The 26,267-nt window shown below is 42.6% G+C and overlaps 3 protein-coding genes across 4 annotated transcripts in view; 1 reads left to right on the top strand and 2 right to left on the bottom strand.

Annotated features, from left to right (window-relative positions):
• The window catches only part of MAIP1 (matrix AAA peptidase interacting protein 1), a 9,065-nt gene extending 8,092 nt beyond the window's left edge, over window positions 1-973 (bottom strand). Inside the window, exon 1 of the mRNA XM_066621822.1 lies at window positions 596-973. Coding sequence (XP_066477919.1) covers window positions 596-973 — 378 coding nt within the window. The remainder of the gene's footprint in view (window positions 1-595) is intronic.
• TYW5 (tRNA-yW synthesizing protein 5) lies at window positions 876-18,592 on the top strand. 2 transcript variants are annotated; one of them, XM_066618654.1, is made up of 8 exons: window positions 876-1,067; window positions 3,771-3,925; window positions 6,495-6,564; window positions 9,943-9,987; window positions 11,767-11,904; window positions 13,889-13,976; window positions 15,080-15,196; window positions 16,724-18,592. In XM_066618654.1, the coding sequence occupies exons 1-8, from the start codon at window positions 972-974 to the stop codon at window positions 16,972-16,974; spliced, it is 960 nt and encodes a 319-aa protein (XP_066474751.1). In that variant the 5' UTR covers window positions 876-971; the 3' UTR covers window positions 16,975-18,592. The 2 variants fall into 2 exon arrangements, with proteins under 2 accessions (XP_066474751.1, XP_066474742.1); XM_066618645.1 differs by having other exon boundaries at window positions 1,023-1,384.
• C1H2orf69 (chromosome 1 C2orf69 homolog) lies at window positions 17,702-26,267 on the bottom strand. Its single transcript, XM_066618632.1, has 2 exons — window positions 25,893-26,267; window positions 17,702-22,209 (listed from the first exon to the last, which is right to left on the bottom strand). Exons 1-2 carry the CDS (start codon window positions 26,208-26,210, stop codon window positions 21,376-21,378), a joined length of 1,152 nt encoding a protein of 383 aa, XP_066474729.1. The 5' UTR covers window positions 26,211-26,267; the 3' UTR covers window positions 17,702-21,375.

Here is a 26,267-nt window from a genome sequence, read left to right as displayed (position 1 = left end):
TGGATGCTCCCTGGTTCTGGTGTTGTGTGAAAGGGAAAAGAGCATCCCTCTATCCACCCCATGCATAATTTTGTATGTCAATCATGCCCTCCCTCAGGCACCTCTTTTCTAGACTGAAGAGCCCCAAACGCTGTAGCCTTTCCTAGTAAGGGATGCACCACACCTCAGCGATCATTTTGGTCACTCTCTTCTGCACCTTTCCATTTCCACGATCTCCTTTTGAAGATGTGGCAACCAAAAGGCCACCAGAATCCCACTCATCCTACCTTTGTGTAGGCAGGCACAGGGCAGAGAGAAGCCCCTTGGGACTCGTGCAGGGCTGTGTAATTAGTCTGTGGAACTCCTTGACACAGTACGTGGTGATGGCATCCGGCTTGGATGCCTTTCAAAGGGGACTGGACCAATTTCTGGAGGAAGAGTCCATCACAGGTCACAAGCTGTGCAACCTCCTGGTTGCAGAAGGTCACCTCAGAAGGCCTGGTGCGAGGGAGGGCACAGGGTGCAGGTCTCCTGCGTGCCCCCTGAGGCACCTGTGGGCCCTGTGAGCCGCAGGAGGCAGGACCAGCGGGGCCTGACCCAGCCAGGGGCGCCTCACCTGCTTGGCCCCCTGAGTGAACTCGTGGATGCTGAACTCCTGGTCGAAGTAGGCGCGGATGAGGAAGAAGTAGAGGCGGGTGCGGAGCCACATGAGCGGGTTGGGCACCCCCACCACCACCACGGTCCTCTTGCGCCGCCCGCCTCGCTCCGCGTCGCTGCTGTAGGAGCGCGCGGGGGTCCACGGCCGGCGGGGCAGCGGCGGGGGCGGCCGCGGCGAGGGGGGCGCTGCCGCGGCGAGAGGCGCGGGCCCGACGCGGCCAGGCTGGGCCTGAGGCGCGGCGGCCAGGAGGAGGAAGCAGCGGCGGGAGTGGCGCGCCGAGGACACGCCGAGCGGCCAGCGGGAGCGGCTGCAGCAGACGCCCACAGGCAGCGCCATGGCTCCCGCCCCGGCCCGCCTGGCCCGCCCTCCTCAGCGTCCGGCTGGAAGCAGAGGCCGCGCCGAAGGTTCCGCCTGCCGGGCTGCGCTCCAGGTGCGCCGCTCTGCGCGGGCCGGGCCGGAGGGCGGCCTCGCTGACTCCTCGGGGCGAGGCCCTGTGAGGCTGTGCGGGCGCGCGACGGGCAGGACAGGGCGGTGCGGAGGAGGAGGCGGGAGCCTGCCTGCCGCAGTCCCGGGGAGAGGAAGCAGGCCGCCCCCTTCCTTGCACCAGCCTTGCTGGCCGGGCGTGGAGGAGAGATGGAAGCCGAGCTGGGCAAGGCGGCGGCGGCGGAGCAGCAGCCGCCAGTCACCCCCCTGGCTGAGTACACTGGAGTCACCCGGGAGCGCTTCCTGCAGGACATCTATCCTCTGGTGGGTCCCAGTGGTCCCCCGCTCCCGCCCCCAGCCTCTCCCCCTTGCTGGGTCATCCTTGGGGGGTGCCCAGATGTCATGACCACCCAAGAGGACCAGGCGCCCCAGATGGAGGGCACGACACCATCAGAGCCACAGCCACTCGTGCATGGGGATTTCAGGGGGTTAATTTAAACACTGTATTGCCTATAATTTAGGCTGCAACCCGAACCACACTTTCCTGAGAGTAAGCCCCATTGAACAAAATAGAACTTAACTGCTGAGTAGACCTGGTTAGGATTGTGCCTGGAGTTTATTAATTACAAGAAGATATGCTTTGTGCTGCCCGCTCACAGGGAAAAGGAGGACACTGAAGTTCTTTTCATAGAAATAGAGTTGGAAGGGGCCTGTTAGGTCATCCAGTCCAACCCCCTGGCTGTAGCAGGAAATGCTCCTAGAGCAGTGATTCCCAACCTTTAGGAACCCATGGAGCACTGAGGCAAATATTGGAATTGCCTTGGACCACATGTGGCTGTGGGGGGTCTGGTCTCTGCCCGCTCTGGTGGTCTGTCCCCCAACGCTCCCCCACAGACTATCGGAGAGAGCTGTGGATGGACCACCCACAGCCACAGTTGACACTTCAGTAGTTAATGGCTGTGCGTAGTCCATTCTCTGCTCTCATTGGTGGTCTGAGAGATTGCTTGCTCAGTGAGACACTGGAAGTGATCAAAGATGATTTTTTCCCCCCTGAGACCTCACAGACCACTTCTTAGGGTCTCGCAGACCACCTGTCATCCACAGACCACAATTTGGAAACCAGTGCCCTAGAGAGCATCTCCAACATGTGCTTGTCGAGCTTCTGCTTGAAGATCTCCAGTGAGGGAGAGTCCACCACCTCTTTTGACAATCTGTTCAAATGCCGAACCTCCCTTACCATTCCAGGACGTGAGGCTAAAAAAGAGGACACGTCCTGGAAAAAAAGTGGATGTCTGGTCACCCTGAGAACATGCAAACGCTACAACACAGAACAGGATGCACTTGTTTCTGGAATGTCACAGGACTGTACACACAAGAGATGTACAGTACGTTAAAAATCAGTGCAATCCAACATTCCTTATTAGGCATCACTTATCTGGAAAAGGAGGTTTCTTTATGAAGACCAGGTAAATAGATGCATGTTCTTGGATAGGGAGTTCAGTAACTTGGATGGGTGCACAGCCACCTGCCATACCTCAGGCAACAGGGAAATCTGGAAGAAGACATCCTTGGATGATGTAGAAAGAGGGACATATGAAAGGTAGTGTTCTTCCTGAAAAAAGGGCTGAATTTGTAGGTCTTTATCAGTAGAAGTACCTTCACTGGAAACCAATGCAACTCCTTTAATTTATTTATGTGATCCTTGTGGGCAGATCCAATCAATAGTTTACCTCTTGTGTTTTGGTTCATTTATGGCTCAGTTATAGTTTTCATTGGATTTAATCTGGATATGTCAGTTTAACTGGATTCATTTGAATCTGGTCATTCTTTCATATCTTCCTAAAAGATGGATTCCCTATTCATGACCTCATGCAACAGCATTGATTGGGTTAGAAGACCCAGACTAAGGGCCCAATCCTATGGGCCTCTAGCGCTGCCATGGGTGATAGGATTGGGCTGCCCAACTTCATATGAACTCACCAGATGTTGTAAGCTTGCAGCTGTTGGCCAGCTTCAGTTTCCTTGCTTATCTATAAGGGATAATTATGTATTTCACAGGGGTGCTGTGAGGAAGAATGAGATACGGTTGATAAATCCTTATATACTCTATATCAGTGTTTCTCAAACTGTGGGTCGGGATCCACTAGGTGGGTCCCCATTCATTTCAATATTTTATTTTTAATATATCAGACTTGATGCTACCCTGGTATGCATTTGGAGAATACCCTACCCTGCATTTGGAGAAATGTTACAGACCTGTACTTTGAATAAACTACTATGTATATTCTTTTAACAATGATAGTAAATGGGGCTTACTCCTGGGTAAGCGTGGGTAGGATTGCAGCCTAGGATTGTTAAAAATGTCCCTGCTTGGTGATGTCACTTCCGGTCATGACATCACTTCTGGTGGGTCCCAACAGATTCTCATTCTAAAAAGTGAGTCCCAGTGCTAAATGAGTGAGAACCACTGCTCTATATATTTGATGCTAATGCTGACAGTAATATAATGTATATTGTATATAAAGTATATGTATATAATGGAAGCTTCCTGTAATGAGGGGAGGTTTGAGAATTTATGAGAATTTTGTTTGACAAATTATTAGTAATATATCTATTCTTGACTATACACTAGCCATGGGTACTTTGTGGATAAAGGTAGGACAATGTCTAGATGAGAATTGTGCAGTAATTCTCTCTCTCTCTTTTTCAGAGAAAGCCAGTAGTACTGAAAGGACTAGATTTGGGCCCTTGCACAAGTAAATGGACAGTTGATTACCTCAGTCAAGCAGCAGGAAATAAAGAAGTAAAAGTTCATGTTTCCTCTGTGCCACAGATGGACTTCCTCAGTAAGAACTTTGTGTATAGGTATTCCATTCTAAGCTTTACTCTGATTTAGGGGTATATTGGTCTGCTGTGGGATATGTTATAAGTTTCTCTCTCTTAACTTTGGACATGGTGTTCCAAATTTCCAGTGACTATCTTACTCTGCTCTGGGAGTTTTACATTTGACTTCCTTCCAGGAACAGTTTCCCTTTTGCTTACTGAAGTAGCTTTTTTGCAAACAATTTTTTAGCTTTTATTTATTTATCTGGGCCTTGAGATGCCTCCTTTCCACCTCCGAAGAGGACCTGAAGTTCAGTTCCTGATGTTATAGTTTCTTCATGAATGTTTATCTAAAGCACAATCTGGGTTCCTGTGGCAGCTTCTGAGTAGAAATCTGAAGCCATGAAAATTATTTGATGCTCTTGAATGTGGAATATCTGCCAAATTCTAAATTTGTACAGGTGTCTCTTTTAACACTTTCTGTGATATCATATCACTTGCAGAATTTTTAACTTTTTATTCTGAAAATAAATCTTTACATTCTGGCTATTCATCTTTGCCATTCCTCAGTGAAAGAGGGCAAGGATTGCTTTCTTTCACCTTCCCTTTTCTATAGTAAAAAGGCAAAGTCCAAACTCTCATAAGTGTAATTGAAGTATTTCCATTCGTGGGTCGGGAGAGGGGCAACATTAATTTAGTGAGGCAGACATGAGATGCTACTTTGGAGAAAGGTGCAGGGGCATGAGGACTTTGGCTGAAAAGTCCCCATGTGTACATATCGGTGGAATACTACATGCAGCAGACCAGGGTACATATGGCACTGAGGCTGTGCCATATATTCTAGTATTGTAACAAGCATCATGTTACAAGCATCATGTTGTGAGTTGGGCTATCTTTTGTAATTCTTCAGGTCATGTGATTTTCTTTGTCTATGTTTTTCTATTGTCACTAGACATAATGGTGTTGGTGGTGTTCTTAATGTATTTAATCAATACATGTTTCGTGTTTTAAGACAGTTTGTTGCATACCACTTAGGTCTTACTGGGCTACTTTGCGTAACAGGTTTATAAAGAATCAAAGCTGAAAGTTTTTCAAAGTGTGGGTTGTGATCTGATTAGGAGTCCCAGAAAGCAGTGAGTTCAGACATCTCAGGCTGGAGGTGACCTGTTATATTTTGAGAGTGTGTTTATAAAAGCCAAGCATGAGAAATGGAATGGCACCTGTATGTATATGTGCAGTCAGGAACTGGATAGATGGTGGTGGAAAAAAGGGATGCTAGAGCTAGATCAGTAAATCAAGAGAGGCTTATAAGTTGTAGAGGGGGGCATGCAGAAGATCTAGTATGTTTAGAGCAGATGTGTAATATAATATAGGCTGAGAAATCTGTTCTGCTCAAGTTCTATTGTTTAAAACACACACACACACACACACACACACACACCCTCCCCCATCACCTCTGGCTTTCCACTGAATTTTTTTTTTTGAATGTATTGCATTTGGTGTTGTTAACTGATTTTGTAAATCCTCTTAAGCCACCTAAAGGGAGGATGGTGGAATAGGATTTTTATAATAATGCATTGCTCAGTAGTTTTCTCAAACACCTATGAATGGAGGCAATAAACTGATTTGATGTACTACTAATTACAATGCATTTTATTAAAATCCCTTTTTGGCTTCCAGGGTGATGGCTTTGTACTACCTGAAGTGTTTCCTGAATTAGCTGAAACTGTTTCACAAATTGTTGTTGTATCCTACCCCTTTTATAAGACCTATTTGTTTTGCTGTGAATAATTGTGCTGCCTTTCCATTGAACCAAATATGGTGACATCACCAGCAAAATTCAGGTCATCCCAATTGTCTTTTATCACTTATCCATGAAATTCCTAAATTGCCTTCTACAGCTCCTTTCCTAACGACCCAGTCAGTTACTGATCTGAACACTAGTAAGGACATAATGTACTGTACTTTGCTTACGCTTAATTGATCTATGTGAAAGCACTGTCTCTGTATAAAGCCACAAGCATAAATTAAAAATGACAAAGTGGTTCTGTGGGGTACTTATAATTAGTTTCTAGACAAGTGTATTTGGAAGTAATCACACATGGTTCAATGTGCCTCCCTCATGAATCTTTCCTGATTGTGGGGCCCCTGGGAGAAGGGACCTGTCCTCTCTTGAAGTACATGGTGCTTTCACATTTGATGGTATGGGGTTAACAATATTCTAATAACCTCACCAGCAGGAATACTTTGTGAACTTGCACATTTATGTTCCAGCATGAAAGGAACATAAAAAAACTGATAGTGTGCAAAGCTTAAAATACAAATAAAATATTAACCCACTTCAGCAATCTGGTCATAAACCTGTTTGGAAGTAATCATCACTTTCAGTGGAACTTAAAACCTAGCAAGTATACAGTAGTTACAATTGTAGCATTAAGCAACAGGATTAAACCCAAAAGCTTATGCTGAAACTTATCTTATTGTGCTGAATTGAAGCAGGAGTTCTGAAGCAATTATTGGTATGGCATCTTCCACTTTTTAAAAAGTCCCTTTCCATGAAAAACATATTGTAATTTTTGCTAAATTGAAGGTATTCATATTTTTATTTCAGAACTTTGCCTTTTGATATATTTGTAAGGAGAGCAGCTGAAGCTAAACATAAAGAATACTTCATTTCAGAGGTAATTGAATAATTTAGTTACTGATGCTATAATTACATTGAAAGTTGAATTCCCCCCCCCCCCCCGGGGAAAAAATGTAGGTTGCAATTGAAAGATTAATCCATACAGCACCTTAAACCCGAGGTAAGATGTGTACTTGGACTTATGCATGTTTTTTAATTCATTAAAAAAGGGAAATACTGTACATATGTACTTTCAAATTTAACCCAAATGAGTTCAATAGAGCAGTGGTTCTCAAACTTCTAGCATAAAGGAGGACCCACTTTTTATAATGACAATCTGTCTGGGACCCACCAGAAGTGACATCATCAAGCAGAAGTGCTTTCCTGAGGATGCAGTAAGCACTGAAATTGCCCATGGCAAGCATTGAAATTGTGCCATTTTCTCAAGATAGGCAGGATATGATTAGAAATAATTTTAAAAGGGGAGATGAGATAGTGAAGCCAGCCCTGTTCCACCAGATGAATTCTCTCTGTAAGCCTGCCTGCAAAAACTTCAAATGCCCCCACTCCAAAAACCCTAAGGTTTTCAGCCCTACCCAATGCCCAGTTCAATTTAAGTTCTTATATTTAAGCCAGTTCCCATAGTATGTCCTGATGGTGTATGATTTTAAAAAGTGGGTTCCAGTGCTAAAAAGTTTGGGAACCACTGCTTTATTGGAAAGGATTGTAGTCTTTTTCAGATTCCAGACCCCCCCCCCCCCCGAGTGAAGTCTCATTTCTTCTCATTGTTCTGGGTTTTTAATGCTGTTTAGAGGGAAGCTTTGAATCTCAATTCAGCCCAAACAAAAAACATGTTGGATTTAATCAATTTTAAAGCTTCTTACAGGCATTTCAAAGGGTTCTACACTGGTTGCAGTTGCCGTTTTGGAAGTCCCTGGTGCCTCCAGAAAGACTTTGCTGGCTTTCAGAGTGCAGCACAGATCTTCAAAATGATGCCTGTGACCAGTGTGGAGCCTTTGAAGCAGATTGGGAAGGAGAAGCAGGTAAAGTACCCCACAACCTAATCTCATAGAATCAACCGCTTGTTATGTGTGAATTCACTATTGGCTGAATTCACACATTCACTATTATGTTCAATTCAAACATTCACTATTATGTTTCCAGGAACATAACCCTAGCACTAGAGGTATTCAATCTGTGCGTCCTGCTACCCTAGTGAGGTGTGGCTAGCCTCCAGGGGTGTCGCCAGGCATGTCGGGGAGAGAGGTGGCTGGCAGCTGCTCTGCTACTGAGCTCTGCTCAGCTGCACTGGCTGCCTCCTGACTTGCTGCTTTTCTGAGGCTGAGAACGAGGTGGGTGGGGCAGGGTGAAACATGGTGGGGGGAGGTGGGAGAGAAGGCTGGCTGGGCAGACAGAAGTGCTGCATCTCATCATGGAGCTCTCTCCATGTGCAACCTCACCCCAAGGACTATATTTCTCAGTGTGCCCCTCATCCTGGGATTGGTCAAGGCTGGAGGAGAGAAGAGTGCAGAGGTGCTGCATCTCATCAGCACAGGGGTGCTCCTGGCAGGCTTCAAACTGGGAGGGAAGAGTAAGTGCAGGCAGTGCAGAGCTTTCCTCTGCTCCTAGTGGGGCGGGGAATGCCCCAGCCTGCATCCCTCCGTCTTGACTAGGGTAACAAGGGTGGCATCTGCATGCTGGGTGTATGTGTGTGAGCAGCCCCCATCTACTTCGGGGTGAGTTGTAATCTTGCTGTATGTGGCTGCAATCCTTTCTGCACTTTCCTGGGAGTAAGCCCCATTGACTCAAATGGGTCTTACTTCTGAGTAGACCTACATAGGCTTGGGGTCTGTGTCAGCTTAACCCAGGATCTTCACCTTTCTCTTCCCCCCCCTTCAAAAAAGAAAAAAAACCACTCTTTGATGGCTTTGTCCCTCAAAATTGACTAAAAATAAAAATACCCATTCCTTTTTAGCCACTCCCCTTTTTCTTCCTGCCTCCTTTTTTTGGGGGGGGGGAGTACTCTGTTGGCTGCTATTGTAAGACAAAAGGCACAATCCTAGCTAGGTCTACTCAGAAGTAAGTCCTATTGTGTTCAGTGGGACTTACTCCCAGGAAAGTGGGGTTAGGATTCCAGCTAAACAGTCTCTGGGTCTCTGTTTGCATCAGTTTGCAATTAGCAGATACATACAAAACAAAGTCTTCCCCTCCCCCAGCAGATTCATCACTTCCCCCCTCCCTTCCAAAACCCTCCAGGTGTGCTGCTAACAAACTCAGGCCACAATCCTAACCAGGTCTACTCAGAAGTAAGTCCTATTTTGTTCAATGGGGCTTACTCTCAGGTAAGTGTGGTTAGGATTGCACTCTGTGGTCAGAGTGCTGGTAGCCTTGTTTCTAGTGTATAATTATAACACCTTCATCCCCATTTTGGGGATAACTGAGGTGAGATGTTGTAATGGGGAGCCGTGGCCAATGGCTACAAGGATCAGGGGACACATGAGCCGGAAAAGTTTGAGAACTACTGCCCTAGCAGATAGCAAGAACTGACTGTATTCCCATGTAAATATGCATAGGATTGCAGTTTTAAGTGCTTTGCAGGCTTGAGGCTATTTAGTCTATCAAGGCTTTAGCAGCTTTTTGTGAATACACCTCTTGAGCGAGACTTATATCCAGTTGGTAGAGGTGTTCGAAAATTGCCTTACTCAGAAGTAAGCCCAGTGTGCTCAGTAGTACTTAGACTATAATCCTATTCTTACACATCAGAAACAAATGCCTCTACCAAAGGGTATATATCTTGGAAGAACAGCACTTATAACTCTGGAGACTTATGCTTTACATATGCAGTTTAATTAATTACTACAAGTATAATTATACTATTATGGATTTATGAGGTATCTTTTCACTGTGTTTTTGAGCAGCATTTCTCCTGAAGCTGCTTGAAACTTATTTTCAGAAGCATTACAGTATCTGTAGCTGAGTTTCAAAGGCATTTTTTAGGCATGCCTAGTTGGATTCTTGACTTATTTTCTTAGAAGAGCAGACCATGGAGCCTTAAAAGAAATTGCATATAAGATTTGGTTCCCTTCAGTTTCAAAAGTGTTGACCATGTGGTATGAGGGTGCTGCTTTTTGAAAAATGCAAGCCCAAAGCCCCTCAGGCATGTAGAACTAGTTATATGATCCTTTGGATTATTGTTGGAGTAGAACGTAGAAGAACATTACTGTCAAGTTCAGATATCACAACAGCCCAAAAGTTTGGTAAGAGGAAACTAATTCTTAAGACTTTATACATAAGCAGGGCTAAAAAGTGATTAACAGGTGCTAAAAAGTTTGAGAACCACTGGATTAGGCATTAGTTATATGTAAATGCAGTACCTTTGTTCAATTAGCAAGAAATGTGCTTGCATATAATTTGTGCATGTGTTTATATTTTAAAGGATGAAAAGTATTATTTGCGGTCACTGGGCGGAGACCCACGAAAAGTGAGTAGCTTGGTGTGTTATGCAATGGCTCCTCTCAGACTTTTCAGAATGCCAGTCTATTTCTTTGCCATCCTAAATGAATTTTATCTGAATTAGCCTCTAGTTGAACATTGGTTTTACATAGAAGGGGACAGGGTAGCACAGTTCTAATGGAAACGAAGAACTGGCCAGTCTTAAGTCATTTCTTCAAATGTGATTCTAGTGTTAGTTCCCAGAATGGGAAACAGTAAGCAGATGTTAGACCTGATACTATATGCCTCCTCACTATAAATCTTTCTGGAGGTTCCTTAGAAAGCCATTTGAAGATTTATAGGCACAACCATTGGTTGTGGTTTTGTGTCCAACCTTGCTTTGATTTTGAACTTTTTTGATGAAATAGTACATAAATATTTTAATAACTTTAACTGTGTTACTCTCCTACTACACTGGCATTTTTAAAGTAAAGTGCATTTCTGCAAAATGCACAAAAGAGTTTGGAATAAACATATTCAATTTATGTAAAATAACCACATTTATATGCACTGCAGTAAGTTTCATTTGAGCCTTTTCGATGTATAGCAGTGGTTCCCAACTTGTAGTCAGGATCACAGGTGGTACATGAGACCCTGACAAGTGGTCTGCAAGGACTCAGGAAAAAAAAGATCCCCTTTGATCACTTCCACTGTCTCTCCAAGTTAGGGCTCCCCCATGGACCACTGAAGTGCTGGCTGTGGCTGTAGGTAGTTCATTCTCCGCCCAAACTGGTTGTTCAGTGCTTGCTGAAGTGCCAGCTCTGGGAGGGTCCATTCTCCACCCTTTCTGGTAGTCTGTGGAGGAGCACTCACTTGGCAAGGTGTTTCCCTGTTGACCACCAGAGAGGGTGGAGAAATTGACTCTTTCCTGCCCCCACTGATTGCATTTCCATTGTCTCTCCAAGCACTCCCCCATGGGCTACCAAATTGAATTGTATTTTTTTGTGTAGTGGGGATGGAAGGGGTTGCATGTGGTCCAGGACAATTCCAATGTTTGTCTCAGTGGTTCAGGGCTCTTAAAGGTTGGGAACCACTGATGTATGGTATGAACTGCTTCTGATAGTGGGCACTGACCAATCTAATTGTTGTTCAGTCATTAATTTATGTCTGACTCTTCGTAACCCCATGAATCACGGCACACCAGGCCCGTCTACCACTAACTTCCAGAGTTAGTCCAAATTCATGTTCATTGCCTCCGTGACACTATCTAACCATTTCATCCTCTGCCGTCCCCTTCTCCTTTTGCTTCAGTTTTTCCCAGCATCAGGGTCTTTTTTTAAGAAGTCTTCCCTTCTTGTGAGATGACCAAAGTATTTAGGCTTCAGCATCTGTCCTTCCAATGAACAGTCAGGGTTGATTTCCTGTAGGATTGACTGATTTGATTTCCTTTCAGTCTGTGAACTCTCAAGTCTTCTCCAACACCATAATTCAAAAGCATCTATTCTTCAGCACCCAGCCCACCTTATGTTCCAGCTCTCACAGCCATACATTACAAGACTAATCTAATTACCTTCAGCTTATTAAAATGCTTTGCTGGCAGCCAGTGCCAATGCAAGTAGAATTCATATCTAATACAATAGAAACAAGCTCAGCATCCAAATGGCCCAAAGTGTTTGCTGCTTATGTAGAAGTGGGGGGATATACTGGTGAATCTACTTATTCTTGGCTTCTGGTGATGAATGAGATTTGTCTCTTTAAATATTTCCTGACCTTTTCTAAGGATCTGGCACCAGTAGGAAGTTTAAATATGGTTCCTTTATTGTTTCAGGATATTGCAGATCTCAGAAAGCAGTTTCCTCTGCTGGCAGATGATATCTGGATCCCAGAATACTTTGAAAAAGAACAGTTCTTCTCCAGCGTCTTCCGCATAAGCTCTGCAGGACTACAGCTCTGGACACATTATGATGTAGGCAATATGTCTCTACACATTTGTTAGCAGAGGACTCCGCATTTGGGCAGAAGTATTTTTTTCCTAGCATCTTGGCACAGACTATTTCCTAAAGTATTGGTGTTAGGCTAGGGCAGTGGTTCCCAAACCATTCACAGGGGTGCCACAGGATGACCCTGGTACCCCCTCATACCATCTCTCCCAAGTGCCGCTATCTCAGATCTCATGAGATTTGGATGCTGCATCTTAAATCTCACAAGATCTTGTAGATTTGGGCACCACCATCCTGGATTTTATGAGATCCAAGATGGCAGCTCCTAGCTGAGCTGGGAAGAAGGAAGCTGTAGGGGCACTGTGATCCCTGCTAAATTTGGGAATCCCCATGCTTGGAGTATCATAGTTGAAGCACTTGCTCTTACCAAGTCCTTTGGAAATCCTGTGATATATTTCTGTGATATCATTGCTTCACACAGCCTGAACAGGAAGCCAGTATCATGAGCTACTTAAAAGAACTGACTTGTCAGAATGTCTCCACTACTTTTAAATTTACAGTACAGAATAGCAACTATTGTGACTGGTATAATGTAAATTCTGAGGCAAAGATAAAGCTCACTTGAGGGCCTGATGTCATTTTTTCTTGTTGCAATTGTCTCCCCCTATTCTTAGCCATCTGCTGTGTCTTACTCTTTGCACATTTGCAGTTCACCTACGTGCAAATCAGGATGATTAGTTGCAAGTTCTTCAATGTGGAACAGCACCCCAGGGTACCTTGTAAGGTTTCAGTGGGTGAGCAGTGGCACATGAAAGGGTTGGGGGGACTTGATTAGATGATGCAAGCTGAATATACATTTAAATGTGGATGTTGGCAGACAGTGGTGAATGTGAGAGTTAGGGCAAACAACCAGTGGCATATGGCACGGGGATAGTTTAGGTAGGCAGTTAGGTTTGTGAGTAAATGGAGCCCCTTGTTTCTCTGTCCATGGCATATGTCTGTGAACACTTGGACTGTCTTTTGTTCTTCTCCGTACTGGCCTGAACTTGGTGGTGGGTTTATGTGAGTACTCTTTCCAAAACTAGATTTGGTTTTTAAAGGAAAGCAAATATAGTAGTGGTCATCAAAACTGCCCCACCTCCCCCTCTTCAAATATTCCTATGTTAAGGTTAAAGTTCAATCAGACATACATTGCAGGGATGGGGGAGGTAGCGTTGCATGATGACTTACTTGAAGTCTTCTTTCTGCTGCTTGTGAGCTGTTCCTGCTTCCCTTCGTAGTGCAAACATTTCTCTTCCTGATCAAAAGGCTCTGGCAGCCAAAAGGACATAAGGAAATCAGTCCCCAGGAAGAGAACTTGAATAGTATATCCTTCTTATAAGCCATTCTGCCTGGCCTGAACCCTAGGTAGTGAAACAAGCAATGAAGGAGTGTATTTGGCCTTCTACCTCACTTGACATTGACAAGCCTTTTGTTAAGAAATAGGACAAAACAAATAGACACGCCCAATGTTACAGTGCTTATTGGCCTAGTAGGATAACTTGTGCTCCTAACTTGTAGTGTGCTTTAGTTCTCCAGGAAGAAAGTCAAGTCTACACCAGATTGCAGAATTGAACTTCTTGGCTCAACACCATCACTAAATGGCCAAGGGAATGAAGCAAGCAAGTGCACAACCCTCCTTGTTGCTAGAACTGCAATATTTACACATATACTATCAAGGGGATAAGTGGGAGTTTGCTTTTCTTGGCCATATCCATGTGCATGTAATTAGGGAAGATATAGACTTGTTTGCTTTTCTGCTTGGCCTGCACCATCTACTTGCCCACATCTTAAGGAGTAAGTGCATGAGTGATGATCCCCCCCCGCCAAGATTCAACAAATCTTACCTATGACTTTCAGAGTAATTGCAAAAATCTATCATTACTTTTACATAATTCCCAAAACAGCTAGCAATGATGTTTCATAATGTCTTGGATCCATGTACAAAGTAACTTATTTTTATATTTGTAGGTAATGGATAACTTCTTGATTCAGGTGAAAGGGAAAAAACAAGTTGTGCTGTACAGTCCTCGTGATGCACCTTATTTGTATTTATCAGGTATGCATGGGCCATAGTGTTTAAAACGGAATGTTTCTGTGTTTATTCCCAGTTTGCAAATGTTTTGCCATTAATTTAGATTTGTTCAGAAAGTTTCCAAAGACTCAGCTTGCATAAAGAGAGTTTAGTTTCTCAAACTTTCCCAGAACTAGAGCTTCTCTATTAAGTAGATTAGTGCTTGTCAGGATATCCATTAGCTCTGCTAGATATACATCAAGATACACATACACATCAAGTTATTAGATAAAAATTATATTACTATTCCAACAATAAGTCACACATGCAAACAAGCCTTAATGGACATATTAATGGGAGGAACCAGTCTTGTGACAACATGCTTTCTCAAAAACTGTTAGCAGTGGACTTTCACCAGAGTATTTATAGTAAATCCTCACCTTTTACAGTATTGAATAGTTTACCATCTCCCCATTATTTGAACCCCTCTTCTTTCTAAACAAATACACATCTTTGTAGTCAGCACTTTGTATTCACATCTTCTCTTAAAAAATAGCAATTGACTAGATTTTGTCACCTTTGTTGTTTTCCACATTGAGATCACTAGAAAGAACTGACACTTCATTAAATGAAGTGCAAATTGCTATACAGTACCATTACTTTGAATTGTATGCTTGCATTCAGGAGAAACTAAGTAGCAGATACTGTTCATAAATTAGCCATACAATTATATAAGCTCTAAATGGAAATACCGACTGGAGGAACATCACAGTATCTGTTATTCTTGCATAAAATCCTGTTAAAATGCCTAAGATCAGTGAAAACAGTTGCTACTATTTTGGGGATTGCAGTTGTATATGTAAGGGAGAGACTGCATGCTTATCCTGTTGATTTCTATACTCAAATCATATGTTTGCATTTTATTATGTAATATTTGTAATATGGCTAAACACACCCATTCAGGCCACAGATGGGGTATTAGTGAACCTGCTCTAAGGGCCTGTCATGCAGCAAAGAATTGTACACATACTTGCAACTTCTCCCAGTGGGAATGCCTGAGAACATATAGGACCTAGAAGTATATTATGTGGGTAGCCCTGAGAATGCTACTTAAGCCATAATGACTATTACTTGCTGAATTCTGCTAGGCACAAAATCAGAGGTGCTAGATGTGGATAAGCCAGATTTGGAGAAACATCCTCTCTTTGCTAAGGCCAGACGTTATGAATGCCATCTGAAAGCAGGAGATATCTTGTTCATTCCAGGTAAGGTAACGCACAACCTATTTCATTACTATTAGCTATTCTTAGCTAATACCATGTCCCTTCACCTTCTGTGGGAAGCTAAAAACATTAGAAAGTGTTGATGGGAGGCTGGGCACTCCATACACTTATTGGATCATAATGCAGGGAAAGGGGCGGGTCATGAAAAGTTGCATGACTAGAACATACTGATTTAAACATCTGAATAAAATTAGATTGTCCTTATGAGGCTGCTTTTTGTTTATTCTGCCTTAAGATTTTATTGCTTTTTCTGGTTTCCTAATAGTTGTTAGTTGATTAATAAAATCTTTGCAACAGAGGTTCAGAATGCTTTCAGTTGTGGAATATTAAGGACTTACCATAGTTTAAAAGGGCATGTACTTCTCATAACACATATTGGGGGGGGGGGCAGGAGAATTGTGTCAAAAATGGATGAAAAAGTTAACCCACACAGCAGGAAGGCAATCAGTGATCACATAGGTGCCTTACACCAAAAGCATTCTGCTAGTGACATCACATACTCAATTAGATTTGGCTCTGTAATACTGGGACTAGGTTCACTACATCCTCCTGGCTGGCATCATCCACCAAATAAAAATATGACTACTCCCATGAAGGACTTTTAAAAATTGAACATTTAATTAAATTCCCCCTCTCCCACTCTGTCTGGCTCATATACTGAAACAGGAATATATCCAACACAATCCTACCTATAACAGGCATGTTGACTATTCCTTGATTAAAGCTTGCCATGGGTTGCATATCAAACCCTGTTTTTGCAGTCTCTCTTGGAATTTGTGTAAACAAGGGATTTGTCTAACACCTGCTAAGGAAAAGTACTTGATGGGAAAGAGTGGCTGCATTCAGCTAAGTGGATCCCAAGTTTGGCAGGCTAGCTTTAGGTGTTATATTACTGATACAGTGGACCTGCCGTCTCTACAGGTCTGGCATCTGCAGACTTGACTTACTGTAGATGCCAGCAGATACTGGGGCCCTTGTATAAATGCCTTTAGGAAAAAAGCATGAAAATTGGGGTTCCCACTGTTTCATGCCTAACTGCGCCATTCCCAAGTGTCCACAGCTGTTTTTAGGGCTGAAAGACAATGCATTCTGGGGCGAGGCTGGGAGGAGCAAGGAACCTTCGTGCAATCTGGAAATGGGTCTTTCAGCCCTAAAAATAGCTGTGGTGGCTTAGAAATGGCATGGGTTTGGTGCGAAGGGTAGGGGTCCTAATTTAATGTCTTTTTTGTTTAAATACCTTTAAAACCAGAATAGAACCCTCACAGATACCATAGTCCAACCTGTATAAGACTTTAGCTCCACCTAAATTATATGTTTAGCTATATAAAGTGCTTCCCTGTGATCTCCGTTCTAGAATGCAACAAATATACTACTGTACACACAATACTGAAAAGGATTTTGTTTTTGAATCAATCTGCCAAATATGCCTGCATAACAATTATCATATGCTATTCAATTCTCCTAAGTGGTATTTTTAAAAATGAAATGACTTTCCCTTTCTACTTACAGCTTTGTGGTTCCATAATGTGACCTCACAGGAGTTTGCAGTTGGAGTCAATGTTTTTTGGAAACACCTTCCTTCTGAATGCTATGATAAAACAGACACCTATGGAAACAAAGATCTTGTTGCAGCCTCAAGAGCAGCACAAATCTTGGATAGGGCACTGAAAATGCTGGAAGAGTTACCCGAGGAATACAGAGACTTTTATGGGCGGAGAATGGTTTTACGTATTCAAGAAAAAACCTATAGCACCAGCTGAATAAAATATATGCTCAGTGCTCTCAGGCTTCTTGGGATTCAACTAAACACTTCATGTGGGCACTGTTCACAAGAACACTTAACATAGGTGAAGGTTTATAGTTGTAGACCTCAGGTATTTTTGAGATTGTGTCTATGATTTACATACTGTACTAGTTAATGTGGACTAGACACTGGTGAACAAGCATACAAATGTAAGAGTTGCAGCATGACTCAAAACTCATGCTTTGAAGGAAAGGAGAATCGAAGTAGTAAAATAGGGAGTGACAAACTATGAAAAAGGTTAGACCTTGAGTTCATCATGTTTGTGGAGTCATGTAGGAACCTCAGAAGGTAAACTAGCCAATAGTTCTGTTAAATCAGTACTTTGCTGGATGAGCTTGTATTTAATCCCCTGTGCTTTGCTGTATGAACAGTTCTTAAATTGTCTACTCAAGGCTACCACCCAAACATGATTATTGCCCTTTCAAGACAAGAAATAGTTCTGCTCAATAATGTCCTGCCTTCTGAATACTCTGGGCACATAAGACCACTTGCATACAATGTATCCAATGTCTTTGCAAAGTATATAGTTCAGGAAATCATCTTTGGAAGAAAGTAATTTGTTACTGAGTTGGATCTAGATAGCTATACTAGGAACTAAGACAGCCACTACTGCTATAGCAGGTAGATTCCACAGCAGTTCTCATGTTTCTACAAAATATTATATAAAAAGACAAACTGTTGGATTTGGTTTCACTTTTCTCATACAATATTGTGGGAGATGCACCATAGTCCTTTAGAACTTCTGGCAGTTTAAGAACCTTATCCTATTTCCTAATTCAGAATTATGTCATAATATACAGTACTTTGTCTCAGACTCAGAATGAAACTTTCAGTAGTTCTGCAGAGCTGAAAGGAGAGACATTACTTATCTGCCTAGACTAAATTAACAGTTGCCTGAATGAGCTTTAGTAAGGACAAGGAAAAAGTATTTCTAGACTTTCAGTTTGTTTCAAGAGGATTAAAATCAGAAGCATTTTCAAAGCATTTTTAGTGCAGAAAAATTGTCACTTTTCAGCTTACTGTTTTCCAAGGAATCCTTAATCCAACTTCTCAAGAGCCGTGAATCTGATGAGGCGTGCAGTAAAAATGAAAGCAATACTGCCAGAGGAAGAAGAGTTTGAAAGAAAAACTAGGTCTTGCAACACTAGAGGCACAATTCAATGAGATCCTTTTATCAGCAGCAATTAGAAAAAACATCATAATGCACAACTGGCTAACAATACTCTAACAAATGGGTAACAGGCATTCTATGTCCTTTTTTGCTTAGGGGGTTAATAATTCAAGGTCAGAACATACTGTGGTATATTTTCTCTAGAAATACTGCAGGGGTCTTTAATCTTATATTATGGAACACCAGAGATGCATTTATTACACTTCATGCCTCTTTGCTATGAACCCAATTAGGGACAAGGCAACACGTTCTAAATGGTGCACCAGAAACATACACCCAACAATCTAAACTGTTTTCGAATTAGCTAGAATTCTACCAGAAACAACTGGCAGTCTTGTAACTTCACTATTAAAATTTCAGATTTAATTATTCAGATTTAATCAGAACATTAAAAAGGCTATAGGCAGACAATGATATTAAGTGTTTTTGAAATCTTAAACATTACATTTATGGACACTGTACAAAGTATTGTTTTACCAATGTGGCAAAATACCCAAACAGTTTATGGTGGAACATTTCAATACCTTTACATTCATAACATTTTTAGTAATAGTTACAACTATTTTTCATGTTACACTGTCTGCATGTTTCTCTCCTACATTGTAAGAAAAAGAGGGCACAGTCCAAACGCCCTCCAGTTACCTAAAAAAAAAAACAGACATAGTAGCTACTGTAGTTTTATTTCTATTTTGAAAAAAATTGAGTAGAATAACCATTCAAATACTGTACATCAGAATCCATTGCAGTAAAAACAGAACTTATTCTTAACAGCTGAGTCACAATGCTTTCAAGGCCAACACTGACTTTTCTATGCCAAAAAAATTGCCTGTGCAAATTAATAACCACTTAACCATCATTATCCTCTGAAATAGTCTCATTCTTAAGGACGTAAACCGACTCCCACAAAATAGGACTCTCATCTGCTGTTCTGGCCAACTTTTGTTTTCAAGTTGTTTTCAAGTTGATACAGGAACTGTGTCTCTTAAAAGCAGGGAACTTTGGTCACAAGAATAATTAAACCACCAAACACAATATGGATGGCTTCTTTTTTTAAAATGAGTTCCACACACACTGGAGTGCAACAACTTTGCCTACTTCTCCCATCTAATTCAAAGTGCTACAAGATCAGTGAACTGGAATGTGCAGCTACTAAACTACTGGTAACTGGCTACCCCACCCCACCCCCACTCCCCAAAACACAGCCTGATCCACAGATTTTTGTATAAGGAGAGATAGGTACCAACTACCCATTTTGTTTGACATTTTGCTAAAGTTTGGCCCTTCGTAAGCTTGCTCGCTTTAAAAAAAAAATCTGCCTGGGAAGTGAACTAAACTGGGATAACACTGAAGGTGAAAGAAAACCTTAATTCTCTCTGCTGCAGTTTGAATCTGGATCAGGGCCCCTATGTGGCTATTTTCTGCACAGGAAAGCTCCAACAGAACTGGGAATGTCCTTCCCAAGAGGGAGTGAGCTACTGTGACTCTGATCCAGACTAGAACTGTAACAACAGGATTAAAGTCTCTCTCAACAGTGGCCACACAACCTGGCTTCCTCATTAACTTTCATACTCAAATTCCTTTGAGCAGACTCCTGAACCAAAGTGAATTCAAGCAAGAGGTCAGTGTGCAGAAGGCAATGATGAAACACTGGATCAGGACAAAAATCCACCATGAATTTAGTTTCACATTCTTATCAAAACTTTAAATTCAATTAATCTCTTCCTGAAGCACTGAAACAGAATATACAACATTCATCATTCTTATATAACCTGTGAGCCAAAGTCACATTGTTTTCACAAATAAGCCACCCAAACAAGATGTGATCTTAAGCCATTTCTGCCCAACACTGCATATACACAACAGGGATCCAATGTGTACACCTGTGCACTGGGCAGAAACGGGTTAAGAGTTGTTCAGGATACTGGATTCAATTTCATAACCATTCCTTTCTTCTTACCAGTATTTGGCCCACAGTAATGTTCTGACAACAGATAAGAGTCTTGTCCAAGTTCTAGTCACTTAGAAGTTTAGACTAATTCTATGTTTTAGAAATTCCTTTATAATATGATGTTGCAGACTTTTTATGACAACAAATGCCAAACAACTTACAATATATTCTTCAATCACAATGACTGAAGACTGCTGCAGTTGCTTCAGTAATAGCATCAACAATACTATCCATGCAATTGTGGTAGATCTGCACCTTCATTAGAAGCTATGTTACTTTGAAGCCCTCTTGGTGCACCAGTCTTACCAAATATGCTCCAACTCACTATTTTACGAGCTTTTCCGAACACTTGTGCAACTAAAATTATTCTAGGACTTTCCACAGCCTAGACCATTAACATCCTGTGGCTTTATTTTTAGAAAAAGCTAGATGTACCACAGTTGTTCCAAAGAGACTTAACAGTCTCAAGACATTCAAAAATGTACAATGAGTTATTCAAGCTTAAGTATTGATAAGGAATGTTGAACCAAGAGTAATATTCTAGTTCTATTCATTTTTTTGGTCTCTTAAAGAAAATATGATGCTAAATACTCCTATGTCTCCCAATAAAGCAATCTGTTAGTCACCAATAGTTAGGAAAGGCAGAGCACGCTTGATGCAATAGTATAATAGTTCTAATTCTCATTTCCCAAGGAAACTGTTCTATTTCAGTTAACTGAAGATTTTGACTGTATCAGCATAACCAACTTACTGTGCAGCTTGCGTTATGCCAAAGTGCTAAAAACCAATGAAAGCAATACAACTCAAAGTTCTTAACTTGTGGTCTCAGGTTGACTTTTAAGAGCGATATCACTCAGAAACACTTCACCGAAAATTTTTAAGTCACCTCAGGCATCTTCAAATACTATTTTTTTAGAACCTGGATTTGAAAGTTTTGGCCACAAACATCCATACAGATAAATAAAACACAAACCAAGCTTTTCTGATGGCAGGAAGAAAAGTATTTTCAGGTGAACTGGTGTCACATTTCTTCAGAAATCATATAGTCTTGATCAAGTCATTGTTTTCTTGTGGCTCTTCCGATGCAAAAGCAAGACAGGACTAGGCTCTCTTAAAAAGTAAACATTAGGTCACAGTATTGTAGTAGTCATCCATCCCCCCACTTAAGAGAAAGCACTTTGCTCAAACTGTTAAATGTGCTTTTGTCATTAATACAGAATTTTGGCATATTCACAATGTCAAAATACTTCATGAACTCTGAAATGGTTTTCTAAGGAAGGTGCTTCATCAGCAAAATGAAGCTTGCTATTTACATTCATGCCAAACTCTTCAAGAATTTGTACAAATCTCTTGTGCTCTTTTCCAATCCACGACCTCATTGTATCAAACACCTGATACGGCGTAACATGCGCATTAACTGCAATCCTAGTCTCTGAGAAGTCCTTCAGCACATCAGGATAAGTCACCCAGGTGTTGCTTCCTCCAGAATGACCACCATCCAGCCAGTAAATTGCTGTTATATTTTTTATGAAGGCATCTATATCCTTGTCCTTTTTGGCTTCTTTTAGCTCATAAAGTAATTGATTCAACACAACGCAACCTTTACTGAACCCTATTAATGTGAATGAAACTCCATTGCTAGAAGAGGGTTCAATGAAGTGCTTGGCAGAATTGCTGAAGTGTTCAAAATCCCTCTCCTTTTCTGCCGCTGGACATCCATTGGTAGTAGGAACAGCAGGTGACTTGCAAGGAACTGCTTTTCCATCCTTGCCAAGATCATGCACACTCTTCTGAGATAGCAGAATGTTTTGAGCAAGTTGAAAAGCATTAACCAGTAAATCATGAAGGTGTCTGAAGGCTCCAAAGTCAGAGCTATGTTCAGGTGCTCCAAACATATTGCTTGCCACAAAATTGTCATAGCAGCTGAATTTGTGCAAATGCATACGGGAACTTTTTATAACCCAAATATAACTATCTGGAAAATGATGACCAAGAATAGCAGCAATGTTTTCTAAGCACCAGCGTTCCCACTGGAAGTTTTCTGGATGGCAAACCATAACATCACGATAGTTCTGAAATAAGACAGGCATAGGTCTTACTATTTTATAGCAAGTGCTGGTACACAGTAAACCAGGGACATTAACCACTGTTTTCTAATGGCAAAAGCATGATGGGAAAGATTTACTGCTAACAAAAGTGTTAAATGAACATTAATTGACATTAACTAGCACACATTTGAACATTAATTGAAGAACTAGCTTGAACAGTAACATATATGCATTTTATCTAAACGAAAACTAAAGTGTCAGGATTCACTAGAAAAAAGACTAAACATAAACAAGGTAAAACAATGGCATTATAAAATTTATAGTAAGACCACATTTGGAATACAATGTATAATTCACCGCTGCCTGATCTCATTGTGAAACTAAAGTGATCAAGGGTTAGAAGCAAAGAAAGGAAAAAAGATTTGGGCGTTTCACATTTTGGAAAAGAACCCCACCAAAGTTGCAATCCTATGGTCACTTACCTGGGAGAAAATCATAGAAGAACATCCTGTTGAATAAGTACAAGTAGAACTCAAAACCCTATGTGCATTCACTTGTGAGTAAGCATGCATAAGACTAAACAACCCAGGAGTCTTGACAGATTTACCCAATTTTGAACTGAGTCAACAGAATTGTTTTCTACTATTAGAATTTTTAAAATGGTTTAGACCAGTGTTGCTCAACCAGAGGTACTCAAAGAGGTGTCTAGTAGTACACTCGGGACCCCCAAACCCCCACTGCCTGGCAGCAAGACTACAAAGCAGCAGTAGGAGGCTCCTTGGGCAGAGCTCCAGTGTGCATTTTTACATACTCAAAAAAGTCCTCCTTCCTGCCCTGAGCCTCTTATCAGTGTTTGTTGCATTGAGGGTTTAGAAAAAGCCTGCCTATGTGAACCACCTTTAATAAAGTCATAGGAGCAATCCAATGACCAGAAAGGTAGTATATAAATATTTCTTATTATCTGGCCTCTCAATTTTACACTTTCCATACATATCCCATCCCATTGCACACAGTTGTGCCAGAATCTCCCTGCGCAAAACTGAAAGAGTCCCAAATACAGGACAAGGTTTGCTCCTTAGGTAAAACAAGTAGTTTCTCAGTCTCCCCTCACTTTAAGATGGGCAATAATGCCCATCCTCCCCTCTTAACCAAAGAAGGTGAATCCTTACTCATTTCTCTTTAGTAATTATGAGTGCAAAGTATTTTAAAGTTCTTAGCTCTAACAATCTTACTTTGTGAGGTAGATCTGTAACAGTTTCATTCCAATGGGCTGAAACATGCATAACCATTTCATAACTTTGGACTGCAGCATGCATAATTTGCATTAGATTGTGGGGAAAGCCCTCATATCATGTGAGGAGTCCAGGAGAAATAGAGATACAGCAGACACAGACAGCAATTCCACACTTCCCATCAATCAGCACCAACATCAACTGAACCTGTTGTGCTTACAACTCCACCTCCACTGAAGTTTTATAAACACCACAAAAATGCCAGCAGTGCATCCCAAGAAAACAGATAGAAAGAATAGACATAAATCTGAATTAAAAAGCAAAAAAAATGATTTCTTTAAGAAGCCTATGAGTGAAGATTTAACCAGTCCAAAATATTGGAGATAAAGTCTGGTGACTGTATAGACCAGGGGTGCCCAAACCCCAGCCCTGGGGCCCTTTGAGGCCCTCAAGGCCTCTCAATGCGGCCCTCAGGGAGCCCCCAGTCTCCAAAGAGCTTCTGGCCCTCCGAAGATTTGTTGCAGCCCGCACTGGCTCCATGCAACTGCTCTCAGCATGAGGGTGACTATTTGACCTCTCATGTGAGCTGTGGGATGAGGGCTTCCTCCACTTCCTGCTGTTTCACATCTGTGATGCAGTAGCAGCAGCAAAGGAAAGGTCAGCCTTGCTTTGTGCAAAGCCTTTTATAGGCCTTGAGCTATTGCAAGAACTTTATTCATTCATATAAGTTCATCTTTAATACATTCATTTATGTAAACTTATGTAAATTTATTCAAATTTTAAATGTAAATTAATCCCCCCCCCGCCCCCAACACAGCGTCAGAGAGATGATGTGGCCCTCCTGCCAAAAACTTTGGACACACCTGGTATAGACCAGTGAAGTGGCAAAACAGAAATATGTTATTTAAAAATCTATCAATCAAGGTCTATATAGGGACTCTGGTTTTCCTACAGCAGTGTTTCTAAATGTTTGTCTTCTACCAAACTACTTCACATGGTCTACCTATTTGAAGTACCACCAGAAATAACTGGCAATGACATCACTGCCAGTTAATTCTGGGTTGGGAAGCAAGAAGCAACATGACAAACCCCAGTAAGAGGCTCAGGGTGGATAGAGGAATTTTCTGAGTGCAGAAAAGCATGCTTTGAAGCTATGCCCAGTGAGCCAACCCTCCTACCTCGGTTTGTTGTGTTCCGTTCCTGGTCTCACTGCTGGACAGCAGGTGTTATATACCAATAAATACCTGTTATTAAAATAAATACCTATTACCACCAGATACCACCTCAAGTACCTCTACCACTGGTTGAGGAACACTGCCCTGGAGCACCACTTCTGTTGTATCCTGAAGTTCCAAGGAGTGTGGTTCATAGTATAGGCAACCAAGTCAAGAGACAGAAGCAAAACACTTTATTAGCCAATTTCCCTGACTTGTAGCTTTGTACTTTCACTCCAGCACCTGATGAACCAGGTGAAACAAAGTTCAAGCTCTTTCATTAAAAATAAGTTTTTTTTTCCTTGCTTGCCTGGGGTAGTTTACTCAGAAATGTCCAGCTGATTTCAGTGAAGCTTACTCTCAGTAGGTAACTGTGCACAGAATTGCAGCCTTAGTCTGCCAGGTGCATCTGGTCTCTTGTGCAGCCTAATCCCCTACACCAGTGTTTCTCAAACTGTGGGTCATGACCCACTAGGTGGGTGGCAAGCCCAGTTCAGGTGGGTCCCCATTCATTTCAATATTTTATTTTTAATGTATCAGACTTGATACTACCATGGTATGTTAATACATTTGGGGAAATGTTTCAGATGTGTACTTTGAACAGGCTACTATGTCAATGCTTTTAACAATGACAGTAAATGGGACTTACTCCTGGGTAAGTATGGGTAGGATTGCAGACTAGAATTGTTAAAACTCTTCCTGCTGGATGATGTCACTTCTGGTGAGTCCTGACAGAGTCTCATTCTAAAAAGTGGATCCCAGTGCTAAAAGTTTGAGAACCACTGCTCTACACCAGTGGTTCTCAAACTTTTAGCACTGGGACCCGCATTTTAGAATGAGAATCTGACAGGACCCACTGGAAGTGACGTCATCAAGCAGGAAAGTCTGTAACAATCCTAGGCTTCAATCCTACTCACACTTACCCAGGAGTCACACTGACTACCACTGTTAAAAGCATCTACACAGTAGTCTGTTCAAAGTACAGATCTGAAACGTTTCCCCGAATGCAGTCACCTAACATCAAGTCTAACATAACAAAATATTGAAATAAACGGGGACCCAACTGAACTGGGCTCGCGACCCACCTAGTGGGTCCCGACCCACAGCCTGAGAAACTGCTCTCCCCGTTTACTGGTGAGCCCCAGCCAGGCGTGCTCCCTAGGAAGCCTGCAGAGCAGTGCAGCGTCCTAAGAGCTGCTCCCACCAGCTGAGGAGGAAGGTCACCTGGGCAGGGGGCGGCTCAGCTTTCCCCCCCTCTCACCTGCACGTCCCCCGGAAAGTAGATGACGTGATGCTGAGGCGGCTCCCGCGGCGGGGCAGAGGCGGGCGGGGGCGGGAGCAGCAGCACGTCGTTGGCCCTGGAGGGCTGGGCGCCCGGCACCCCAGGCAGCCGCAGCGGGCTCGGCCGCGGGGTGGAGGAGGCGGCGGCGGCGGAGGCGAGGGGGGCGCGACCGCCCGACGGCCCCGACAGGCAGGTGGCCGGAGCCCCGCGCAGGCTCATGTTCCGCGCGAAGCAGAGGAAGACGGAGCCCACGAGTCCCCGCAGGACGGAGGCGACAGGTGGGCAGCGCCTGCTCATGGAGGCTCCGGGCACACGGTCCTCGGCGACGCCGGCCGCCCTCGCCCTCCTCCAACG

The sequence above is a fragment of the Tiliqua scincoides genome, chromosome 1, assembly GCF_035046505.1.
Source record: "Tiliqua scincoides isolate rTilSci1 chromosome 1, rTilSci1.hap2, whole genome shotgun sequence".
NCBI classification, from domain to species: domain Eukaryota; kingdom Metazoa; phylum Chordata; class Lepidosauria; order Squamata; family Scincidae; genus Tiliqua; species Tiliqua scincoides.
The sequence above is the reverse complement of the archived record's forward strand: the minus strand, read 5'-3'. Positions and strand labels throughout refer to the sequence as shown.

Bases quoted from the DNA above. Each gene is read 5' to 3' on its own strand.
- TYW5 (XM_066618645.1), top strand. From the start codon at position 1,271: ATGGAAGCCGAGCTGGGCAAGGCGGCGGCGGCGGAGCAGCAGCCGCCA. The intron at 9,988-11,766 runs GTGAGTAGCTTG...TTATTGTTTCAG, and splicing joins TGGGCGGAGACCCACGAAAA to GATATTGCAGATCTCAGAAA. The intron at 11,905-13,888 runs GTAGGCAATATG...TTATATTTGTAG, and splicing joins AGCTCTGGACACATTATGAT to GTAATGGATAACTTCTTGAT.
- C1H2orf69 (XM_066618632.1), bottom strand. From the start codon at position 26,210: ATGAGCAGGCGCTGCCCACCTGTCGCCTCCGTCCTGCGGGGACTCGTG. The intron at 22,210-25,892 runs GTGAGAGGGGGG...GTCTTATTTCAG, and splicing joins ACTTTCCGGGGGACGTGCAG to AACTATCGTGATGTTATGGT.